General features: G+C 34.3%; 1 protein-coding gene across 2 annotated transcripts in view; it reads left to right on the top strand.

The window, feature by feature from the left end:
- The first annotated feature begins 263 nt into the window (after positions 1 to 263).
- The window catches only part of LOC126831829 (uncharacterized), a 36,063-nt gene continuing 23,448 nt past the window's right edge, over positions 264 to 12,878 (top strand). Inside the window, exons 1-2 of one of the 2 annotated variants that reach the window (XM_050562460.1) lie at positions 264 to 395; positions 12,242 to 12,412. In XM_050562460.1, coding sequence (XP_050418417.1) covers positions 268 to 395; positions 12,242 to 12,412 — 299 coding nt within the window. In that variant the 5' untranslated portion in view covers positions 264 to 267. The remainder of the gene's footprint in view (positions 396 to 12,241; positions 12,413 to 12,878) is intronic. The other variant, XM_050562461.2, reaches the window with a different exon arrangement.

Genomic DNA, 12,878 nt, shown 5'->3' with positions numbered 1-12,878 from the left:
AAAATGGACCTGAAAAGTGTTTTCTCGAGTTTTCTTTCAGTGCCAATATCGTCATTCAAAATTATAATGGCACTTTTCGAGAGACCTGGAAATGTACATAAAAAAACACATTCTAATAATATGAGTGGGATAGATATCTTCTTGATATGCGTATATCCTTTTGATATGCTTCAAATACTTAGCAAACGGCTGCACGTTCTCACATGCCAATAGCGGAAGTTTATTGACATGCTTTAAAATCACCCAGGGGTAGATAATTTAGTGATAATGCAGGACCCCGAGATTATAGGCTTAAACATTGAATATAAACTGCGTTACAATCCCGTTGAACGAGTTGTAAACGATCGTACGCCTTTCAACACTTGTAAGGAATGTCATCAGTCTTGTACAACAAGGTAAAGTCATAATTCTCACTTAAAAATATCAACCTTATTAAATACAGAGCGGGTGTAATGGTATTGGAATGGAATCATTATATTTTTAAAATAATGGTCATGTATTCAGTAATGGAAGATTTCAAAAGTTATAATGAGTATTAGAAATTTAACTCCAAATATTATGTAATGGTCAATTACATTTCAATTACTTTTCAATTACATTTTATGGCACATACATGTGCCAACTATGTCAAACAAGAACACAAACAATAGTCATCAATTGCTGAGCCATTATACACAAAATTAGCGGATGGTCGGCCGTTGTACCCGATACATGACCTATAAACATTATGCATCACAATGTGTAATACTTGTTACACCTACAGCGCCTTCATCAGGCCTGTGGTGAAATCAAAATAGTTTTTCGTTATGAAATTAACAGATTTAAAAAAAGCATCTTAAAAAGTTACGGAAAATGATTGAAAAAGTATGTTCGTTGGACTTTTAATTGCTGTCAACTACTGCCATTAGTTGTAAAATGTTATTTTCTTAGAGCCAAAATAGGGGTGTTCTTACGGACCATGGCAATTCTTCTTTCAACACCAGTCTTTAAGGTAAACAAAGCATGTGTTTCATAGTGACAATGTTTATCAACTATATATTTACATAAATATTACACGTTTTGGTACCTAAATGCAACTATAATTATTTTCTAATATATTACCCAATGATTTATGTACAAAACCCCCCAAAAAAACCCAATCAATATATATCAGTTATAATTGAAAGTAAAGAATTAAAAGTGTTATGATTTGTAGTCTCGGACAACTAAACCTGGTACATTTTAGACGTCTTGGTAACCAAGACTATGTTTGCAGGTTTTCTACCATACACCATCTTGAAAATTAATGTTATTTTGTAAGACATGTAGATAGATATTGTTATGCTTCACAATGTGAAACGTTTGTTGTAACTTCCATACTCATGTCTGTACATGCAGTTGTGAATAAACTGTTATTATTATTATTATTATTACAGGCCGCCGCCATGTTAGACACGCCACCTGTTCGTAATCATGGCAGTAGGTTTCAGTACCATCCAACATTGATTGTTTTTCAGAGTAAATAAATATAAATGCACCATAAAATAATTTACATATTTGAAAAGAGCAATGAACGTGCTTTTCAGTGATACGTAATATGATATCTGGAATTTTGTATTAAGACCCGTATTTTTTAATTTAAATACCCCTATCCACGTCAAATAATACGAGTTTCGTACCACAGTGGACTTTCATCGCTTTTCAAGGCAAAAAAAATTAAAAAAAATGAATTTACGTAGGTCTCGAAATGTCGCGTCAGCATATAACCTATATAACTTATAATTTTCCACGTCAGACGTTATCCATGTAGGTACACAAACATGATGCAGCTATATAGTTCGCTTATATAAATAAATATAATGGTATTTTTTTTTTTAAATCACATAAACTATTCGTGTATTATTTTTTCAATACGCCGGGGCACAGATAAAATAGAGTTTGCACAATTATGAATCCAGATATAATGGGGAGAATAACCCGCGTAGATGTTTTTGATGAACCGTTCCTTAATGTCATCGATATCTAACTCGAAAGTATAGTTAACGTTCATTTGGACCCGGAGAAAACCCACGAGATTGGACAGGCGACCCTACTCCTTGTCACGTACAACCGGGGAATCATTGACTCAATGATGACAGACTTTATGATACAGCGCGCACGTGCTTATCATTCAGCCATCCACTCCCCCCCCCCCCCCGTCTAATAGCAGAAAATGACCGTTCTGCCTCACAACTTGTCACTGATTGGTAGCAGTCTACATGTATATATATTATTGGGGAAATTATCTTTGGAACACTGATTTTGATTGAGCGACATCAGTTGCCGTAAAACATGTATCGTCAGGGAACCAGTCGGTCAACCAACAACGGACATCAACAATATTGCGTAAATAATACTCCTTTGGGGTTGCGGAGGGGTTTGTGGCTCTGTGAATCGTTAGCTCTTTTCATATTTTCTTCACAAGATAACTTCTCAGTCAAATCCTATATCTCACTGTACCATGAATCGTATATTTTATCTATTTCTTCTCTCGGCATTCTGATATCTGCTCTCGATTCTTTGATATTTTTATATGAACTGTAGATGTCTAATTATCCCTAATCGGTGCTAGAACCGTCTTCAGTGTTACTAGATTTAAATAGTTTTTCGAATACATCTAGCCCACTTTTCATCAATCAGTGCAAAGATCTCATCATTCCTGTACAGATGTAGGGTGACCCGTGCACCCAAAATGTTCCGCACAGAAAGTTGATCTCGACACGGCGAATGTACACGCTTCAGTGGCTTGTCTCGAAGTGATTTCTCGCTTACTACGTACGCACTATCATAAGACTCAGCGGTAGGGTCGATGATACTATAAATAGCCATCGCACGTGCAATTCTCTACACATCTATCAACTATTACAGCCGTAGGCTTAATAATATATTGTTGACGATTCTGAATAGCAGTAATATTTAGCTTATTGGTTATTACAGCAACTCTAGAAATTACGGTCGTTTTATCATTAACTGTACCGTTAGGAGCGGCATCTTTTGGTTTAGTACAAATAATATCTCTGAAATACTTGCGTTGGGCAAGAACATGATACTAGCAGTAGTTTCATTTTACTTTTACAGGGTTCTTAAAACAATTGTTGAGTTGCCCAAAAAACGTGCAAGTTTCTAAATTCAATTTCTTGTTCCAGCTTTCTGCTATGTTTCGTAAAAAAAAGTAGTCTTGATTATCCCGGCCTGTCAATGGCCGGTAGACAGGGCACGTAATCTATTTTTTACTCACATGTGGAGGCAGACCACCATTAAATTTCACCATCTCGGTACCCACGAATTGTAGTTCGTCTATTTATAGCAATTCTCTCCCTCTCTCTCTTTTCTCCCCTATTGCATGCCCATTTTTGTTGATTTTTTGGTCTAGAATGGACGAAGAGGGTTTGAATTAACATTTTCTGCCAGGTTTTGGTAAATATTCATGATTTTGAGGCGGAAGGATAACAGGGTTATCAGGTTGGCTACGGCGATATGTACGGCAACTAGTTACATGTTTTTAGTATGCTTCTTCAAGTTTGTGTATCTCAAAATTTTGGTGGTCAACCTCATACGAGGGGTGATTGATAAGTAGTTAGCCTAACACAGAAAGAAAAAAGAAATTCAAATCAAATGCATTTATTTTTCAACATAGACCCCTTTCAATGTAATACACTTCTGCCATCGGTGTTGCAGAGCCTTTATTCCAGTTCTGTAGACGTCTTTGTCTTGGGTGTGTAGAAAATCATCCACAGCGGCAATGACGTCATCGCCAGACGGGAAATGCCTACCGGAAAGACATTTCTTCAGAGCAGGAAACAGATAGAAGTGTGAGGGAGCTAAATCAGGAGAGTAGGGTGGATGCTGAAGAAGTTGAAAACCACAGTCATAGATTGCTGACATGGCAACAGCTGATTTGTGCACTGGCGCATTGTCTTTTGGTCTTAATTTCTTGCCTCAACTGCCTTAAAAGTGCTGCATAGTACACTGAAAAAAAACTTGTGTTGAAACAACACAAACTTTTCAACACAAGTTAGGTGTCTCTATTTAACAACACAATCTTGTGTTAAATGTTGAAACAACACAAAACTTGTGTTAAATGTTGAAACAACACAAAACTTGTGTTAAATGTTGAAACAACACAAAACTTGTGTGAAAATCTACATATTATTTGTGTTGAAATTTCTGAAACTTGTTTGTGTTGAAATTTCTGAAACTTGTGTTGAAATTTCTGAAACTTGTGTTGAAATTTCTGAAACTCGTGTTGTTTCGTACAAACGTATGTATAACAAAAACTTGTGTTGTATTTTACCAATTTATATCCAGTATAACAACCTTTCGAATGCAACCCCTTCCATTCGTTCTGTTTAAACTGTAATTATTGATAAATGACATAATAATTTTGTTTGTTAAATTATTATTTATTCAATAAATGATATGAAAAAATAAATTAATGCCTAATTAATACCAATACAGACATCCCGAAGGTTAATAAACAAAGTTAATTCCAATACTAATAAAATTGTGTTATACAATGAAAAAATACCCCCCCCCCCATTCCCAATTATTAAATAAAAAGTAGCTATTTAAATTGAAAAATAAAGCACCGAGACATTTGGAATATTAATCAAAAAAGTTAATTTCAATACTAATAAAATTGTGTTCAATAATAACAATATCCCCCCACCCCTCAAAAAAAGCTATTTAATTTTTTTTTACAATTAACCTTAAAAAGAACTGAGAATATAATATATATGTTCACAATATCCCTACCCCATGGTCCCAAAACATGCATTTTAAATATATCTAAATTTAATATCAACCAAACCAAGCACTAAAGACATTAATAATGCACTAAATTGAAATACTTTTAAGAAAAAATAGTCCCTTTAACAGATTAGGAATTCAAAATTTTCTACAGTATATAAATGGGAACTAATAGATAAAGCACAGGCAAATAATTATAGATAGATAAAATAAATATAGCATAAAAATCAAACAAAATGGAGAAAATTAAAAATTTGTAAAACAAAAATTGATTAATTAATAAAACCATTTATTAACATTCGAAATGTTCACTAAATGTTTAAAAATAAAGGTTGATTTCATCCTACAATAATACATTTTTATAATTATCGAATGTTACTATTAATTATTGATGATCCCTCTATATTATTTCAAATTTTCAGGCCAAATCTTTAGTGTTTAGGATTACACTGCATTCTATATAATGAAACAATATTAGAGATGGTTTGGTATTTGACATTAAAAACAAAAATGTGATTAAAAAGGCAATGGTGACATATAACTTTTGGGTTTCCACAATAAGATCTGTAAAAGAATTTGATGACTTTATATTCAGAATTTAGAGTTGTTTTCTTTCTTTGGTATTAATATTCACTAAATAGATATAATTCTCCAAGGATGTTCAAGTGATTATTATAAATACACTTATCGACAAATGGGGTTTTGATGTGGATTTAACTTGGTACACCAGTCATGGGTATAGAGTTATTTAGATGGCAGAATAAAAGTAAAATAACTCATTGAGCAGGGGGCGGCGGCGGGGGCGGGGGCGGGGGAGTTGAAAAGAGCATAATTTAACAATATATTATATTATTTTGAGACTCATATGTATGACTACATGCGAATGCAAGAGGGGGGGGGGGTATTTTAGTCAGGTAGCATTATTGCTTACTCATGTACACCAAAAACACGTCATCTCGCCTAAACAGATGTTTTACGCCAAAACGCTTCAACTTGATTGATTGCCATGTTTTTGGTGTATATTTATATCTTTTCTTGGGCGCCGAATCGAACTACGGCTTTTAAAATGTTCAAAAATCGACGTACATTGATTTTTTCAACGATAGTTGGTATACAACGATGAGCACATGAGTGAGTAGACTGTGGGAAAGTTACGACAACTCATTTCCAGGCGCCATTTTGGGTCCCAATTATGACGCCATAAAAGCTATGACGTCATGGCTTCATACAGGTTTACATACCAAAATTGTTTTTTTTCTTGCAGTATTAGGCGTTGAGGGATAATATAACGTTTTACCCTAAAAAAATGCAAAAGAAACCAATGCAGTTTGGTTCAGTGATAAATATATCAAACAAAATCATACCCAAAATCGGGGAATTTTCTGAGAGCGATATCTCGTAATCAGTGTGTTTTACTATTTACTTGTTGGATTATAAATGATTTCTTTTTAAATTCCTCAAACAGAGAGTGGTTATGCAAGCGAAATGTGCCGAAAAATCGAATTTGACAAACGTCAAATTAAAAAAAAGAAGTATTTGTTATATGGTGCCGGGCGTTTCTTTCATAATGGCCGCCAAATTTGGAAATATTATTATTATTATTATTATTACAGCATATTTATAGCGCGCCCTTTCATAAAACATGTTCAGGGGGCACTTTACAAAGTGACAATGTAATCATAAATAAACAACAAGATTATGGACATGTTAACAATTGTATACAGAGTCAGTTAAAAGCCTCATTAAATAAATGTGATTTAAGTTGTTTTTTAAAAGAATATAGCGATGTACAACATCTTAAACTAAATGGTAGATTATCCCATAAAACAGGTGCTTGATAATTAAAAGAGACTAGTTGAACAGTTTTGGGCTTTAAAAATAGTTTATCTGATGTACGTAATGTTCGACCATTATACCGTGGTTATGTACGCGAAATGTGCGGAAATCGAATTTGACAAACATCAATTAAAGAAATGTATTTTCCATGTGGTGCCGGGCGTTTCTTTTAAAAGGGCTACCGAATTTGGTAATACATGTATAAGGCAATTTAACAAAAAAAAACATAAATTTGGTAGACTAAAAGGGCATCTCTTAAGATACGTAATGTCCTTTATATGGTTTTCGATGTCTCTGAATTTGAAGATAAATTTTGAAAATACAAAATAGCAGCAACACCAATTGGCGGATATTAAATTAATCGTCATTTTTCCTGTTGGATATTAGATAGTATCTCTTAAGCATGATGTACACTGTAGTTCGATGTACCCTGTAGTTCAGATACAGTCTCCAAACCGTGTTTACACTGACTGTAGTTTGGGTGTAGTTCGTCAAATGAAGATGAATTTTACGATACAAAAAAATGAATATATTGTAAACGCGCTTTGCGATAGACTTCGTGATAAAAAATTCAAGGTACATTATATCATTGGCAATAATAAGATCAAATTTTAGTTTTTAGTTACACACTGTTAACCACCAATAGATGTTGTAATGACAATAAATCATAAAATGTATTCAGCTCGACGTAAGACATAAATAGATACAGTTGGTTTAACTTGAATAAAAGTTTTAATTATCTATGCTGCATATATCACCTTGCAGCTGAATCACATTACATATCTTTTTAGTTGATGTTCATATCGTCTTACGTATTTGTCAACATCAAGGTTAGTGCGACCCATTTGTGACAATTTCTAGTTCCCAAATATTAGCGATTTAGCTCCTTTAAAAGCGAATGCAAGTTAAATATGTTTAATCAGAGGCGGATTCAATGGGGGGCGCGAGGGGCGCCCCCCCCCCCCAATTTTCAACAGTGCCCTTTTTTACGGCTGAAAGTGCCTTTTCTCAGACTCAAATATGTCCGTTCCCAACCCGTTGTAGGGATCCCAAATGACTCGAACCATCGACTCAAACACACCAGTCTGGGAAATAGCTCTTGGAATGGCTACAGATGCAAGGAAATGACGGATAATTTTCTTGGGGACCCCCCCCCCCCTCAGCGGCAAGCCACGTCTCCGCGGTCAATGCCTTCATTTTGCAGCCCCCCCCCCCTTTTCAAAATTCCTAGATCCGCCCCTGGTTTAATAGTACTTTTATCTAGTGTATCTTTTATTTTGATTTTTCTTATAGAATAAGGCTATATAACAATAATGTGCGCTTCTTGTTGTATAATACTAATAATAGTATGTTCAGCTATACTTTTCGTTTAAAAAATGTATGTTTTATGTCCCCCCCCCCCCATTTTGGGAACCAAATGCTGGGAAAATTTGGGCACACAATTGTACTTTGTAAAAGTTGTATAAAAAAATATTGTGTTCTTGAATGTGTCCAATTTAACAGCGAATTTATTATTATTATGTAACATACTAAGAACCTAACTACATTTTTGGGGCACCAACCACCACCGCCCCCCAGTCAAAAATTTCCCCGTACGCCTATGGTTATGTGTAAGAATATTCAGTTCAATATATTCACGGTGTATGATTTTATTCATACTTCAATTTTAGTGAGTTACTTCTGCAACGTTTTTAGAAAAAATTGCTATTAATTTGGCCAGTACTGTAATAGCAAGTGTATTAATATTTTCTGTTCAGTCTGTACACAGTAACATATCTGAGAACCATATTATCATTTCTGCCCAAGGCTCCAAGTGATTTATAGTTAGCAGTGATACAAGGCAATTACCAATTTTCCATGCTCTTGGCCTGAAGAAATAAAATAATAAAAGTCAAGTTTTTATTATTATGCAAGTGTAAAAATACAATTCTTCATGGTATGATTTGAATAAATACAACTGATTTGAAGTTGGAATTATTATTTGTCTAAGATGACTGGGCATTTACAAATTGAAATAGCTACTCTTCATCAAGAAAATACATGAATATTTTTTTTCCAATTCACCTGGATTTTATTGTAGGTCTTTGTACGTGAAATAGCTTTATTTAACGTCCGCTTCCACCGAAGTGATATTGCAGAAAATTAACAAATTCGGATTCCCTTTTAAAGGAATTAGACTACACTATCGCTGGATTGTATTATATTCAAAATGGCGCCCAGAACACAAAACAAACATTGCAATTCAGGGCGGACTGGTGTCGAGGTTGTATCCTAAGAATGATTTTTTGAATATTTAATCAAACAGAACACAATTATGCACATGCAGTTATGATATAATATTAAATTAGCTTACCTCAAATACCTCGAAATATACTGTTTGGTCAGTTTGTCCGCCCGTCATATTTCTATTAGTCACACATCCTTCGGCCAATTAAAATGGACGTATATTTTGTTTTAACCGAAACGAAAAATTTGCGTTATAAATACATTGTATTAGAAAATACCAAAATCACAAACCTGATATTCTTATTTTCTGAACAAACTTTTTTCACAACAATATCACTTTTTTCGATACTAATGCTTAATAATACAGTTAACATTTGCAGTACCACAGGGTTTAATACCGCAAAATTACTTCAATAAATATTTCTTTCTTTGTTTTAAGAGTAATTCATTTTAATTGGTCATTTACAGGTAAGAATAAATTTCCAATTTCGATTAATGAACCAATTAAATTAAATAAAAAGATTAACTCGACTATTTCCACGCCCATTCAAACATTTTTTTAAAACGTAGATATAACACAATTATTATTGTCTTTGATGTGTCAAGTTTATTTGGGCGATATCAATCAAACACTTCCAAATGCAGACATTGTAATAACCTGTCTCTGTATATTGTCTAAGACAAGATGTGAAAATAAACAAAGAGTAGAATCAGAATAATCTTTTATTATATCTAATTAAATAAATAGTTTATATTTAGATAATAATTGACTAAAACTTTGATCTCTTATATCAGTATACTGTTATAAAATACGTTGTTTTAAAAGAGATATTAAATGCATCGCACGATACATACATTGCGATTACTACTTAATGTTTGTAATAATTAATATATCCTTTTAGATAATTAGAAATATTAAAAAATAAATCAAGTGAATTACTCGACATTCAAATTCAGGAAGAGTGGTTTTACATATAGGCTAGGCCAGATCCCTAATCCAGTTCCCCAATCCCATTCAGATTTTCTCAATAAATAAAAAACATAATGTGATAAAGGAACATAATAAATGTTATCTTTAATGTCGACGTAATTAATTATATGGAAAAAAAAACCACATAAGATTTTATAAATGTACACAAGTTTGTGTTAAGACATTGAAAAGAACACAAACTTGTGTCATTGCAATGCAATATAACACAAACATATGTTAAATATTTTTAACACAAGTTCTTGTGTTGAGATCCAACACAAGGGTTTTTTCAGTGTATCTACCGTTAATTGTTTGACCCTTTTGGAGGTAATCCACCATGAGAACACCCTCAGAATCCCAGAATACTGAGGTCACCACTTTTTCTGCCGATGAAACAGTCTTTGCCTTCTTTGGGGTCGGCGACGTCACATGTTTCCACTGTTTTGACTGCATAGTATCTACCGTTAATTGTTTGACCCTTTTGGAGGTAATCCACCATGAGAACACCCTCAGAATCCCAAAATAATGAGGCCACCACTTTTCCTGCCGATGAAACAGTCTTTGCCTTCTTTGGGGTCGGCGACGTCACATGTTTCCACTGTTTTGACTGCTCTTTTGCTTCTGGCTGAAAGTGGTGGACCCAAGTTTCATCCATAGTAACAATTTGTTTTAGGAACCGGTCAGGATCGGTTTCAAATAAGGCTAGATTCTCTTGATCAGGCGTCAAAAGCTTTGGCACCCATCGTGCTAAAACCTTTGTCATTTCCAAAGTTTCAGTGATAATAGAATGAACTCTCTCCTGACTAATACCAACTACCCCAGCTATGAATCGTTCGGTAACTCATCGGTCATTCATTATCAGATCATGGATTTTTTGTACCATTTCATTTGTTGACACAGTTTTTGGTCGACCAGGGCGTGGTTCGTCTTCAATGCTGTCTCGGCCACGCTTGAATTCAGCTGACCACCTTTTAATTGTGGCATATGAAGGAGCATCATCTCCTAATGTCTCAACCATATTATCATGTATGGCTTTCGGTGTTAGACCCTTTTTATGCAGATACTTAATCACAGCTCTCGCCTCGATATGCTCCATTTTCTGATAACAACAGACCCTACTTGATTGTTATGACCTGTCACAACCAGTTTAACCGAATGTGATAAAAGTTTGTGACAGAGCCCGAGGAACATAATAGTGCACGTCAGAAACGTGGTATCATTGTGTTGCACGGTTTTCCAATCGAGGCTCACTACTTATCAATCACCCCTCATACAAATTTTAGTGCAAAGACATGACCATTTGTTTCTCTGTCTGTACTGAAAAGCATTCAGCCCAACGAAAATTTTGGGAAAAGTTGAAGGTGGGCAAAGAGGCCAGAATTAACATTGAAGTCAATGGGGAAATTAATGGTGGTCTGCCTCCATGTGCTCACATGTTATGGCCGACACTCGTAACCATCTTTCAGTGTATTATTTATGGATGATTTAATGGTCATAGCTTATTAAATACAGCATCTCCGTTTATTTAGTGACTGTAAATGTTTGAAACTGATTTAAGGCTTGGTGTATATATAAATATAGTGTTGTAATTGTCGAGATATTTGGATATATTTATTTATGGTGGGGCACCCTAACAAATGTGGATTTACTATTACTATGCATTATACCATGACCAAGTTTGATGATGAGAATTTTCTGCTAAGACTAAGTAGCGATAAACAGTTTTATTGATCAAGATTATGGAACATAACAACTCTGCTTTTAATTGAGATAGAATGTTTAAACTTGATGTAGATGTTCATTATAGTAAGTGCAGGGGGGGGGGGGCTGCACCACACACAATTTACACAAAAACAAATACACGGACAATACATCATACCCAGAAAAAGACAAACAATTAAAAAAAAGTGAATGGATCCGGGGGCTAGCCGTAAGCGTCAACTGCGCTTAGGCGAGTCTATAGGGATGTTTTAGATATGATATTATGTGAGGCTATAGACGTTTTAGATATGATATTAGGCGAATCTAGGGATGTTTTAGATTTGATATTAGTTGAGTCTATGGACGTTTTAGATATGATATATTATAGTTATAATAGTGTATTAAATTTAATTGCATGTCCCTTTTAATCAATTAAATGTGTAACAATGCCCCTTTATAATATTCAATTTTATTTTATGATCAGTAGGGGAATACCGCGTTTTATCAGTGAAATAAAAGTGTTATTTCACTGGCTAGTTGTTTTTACCTAAAATGATTGTAAAATCATAAAATAAATAGAACATTTGTCGTTTTGTCGTGAATAACATATTTTATTTCATCTCTAAGCAAGAAAACGTTTATATTTTCACGAATGCGTAGCATTCGTGAAAATATAAGTAATAAAATATGTTATTCACTCTAAAACGACAAATATCCTCTATATATTCATTCATATTGCAGATATATCATAATGTTAACGAGGTTTTTATGTAATAGAAACAGGAGATACATGTATTTGTTGAAACTAACGGGTATATCTGTATTGGTATTATTGGTAATCAACGGACTTATTAAATTAGATGAATATCAGATCATTAAACCACTCAGTAAACCACAACAAAAACAAATCAGGTAAGCTCTGTTAACTTATAACGACTCGTTAAACATGGAGTTCACGGATCGTTATATTTAAAGGAATGCAGGACGGAGGGCCTGACAAGGACAGCTGTCTAGTCCTTCGGATGGGACGAAAAACCGAGGTCCAGTGTACACATTGGCGTGCACGTAAAAGATCCCTTGATAGTTAGAATTCGATATAAGAGTAGGCCGTAGTGCCGCTGTCCGGGCAAAATTTCCCTCATAACAGTTAGCACACTGTTTAAGCGTATGCCCGTCTTCATTAGCCCAGTTCGGAGCAGAACAGTGGGACGTTAAACCCAATTACATTTCATTTCATTTTATATTTCAAATATAAGCTAAACAACATTTGTTCAAGGATTGGAGAATTTTATTGATTTTTTTTTACAGTTGAGCCAATTAATATTTATATACTGTTGGTCTATATTAACACAGGGTACAATTTTATGGATACGCAGTT

The sequence above is a fragment of the Patella vulgata genome, chromosome 9 (assembly GCF_932274485.2).
Source record: "Patella vulgata chromosome 9, xgPatVulg1.2, whole genome shotgun sequence".
NCBI lineage: Eukaryota > Metazoa > Mollusca > Gastropoda > Patellidae > Patella > Patella vulgata.
This window is presented reverse-complemented; position numbering and strand designations above follow the sequence as displayed.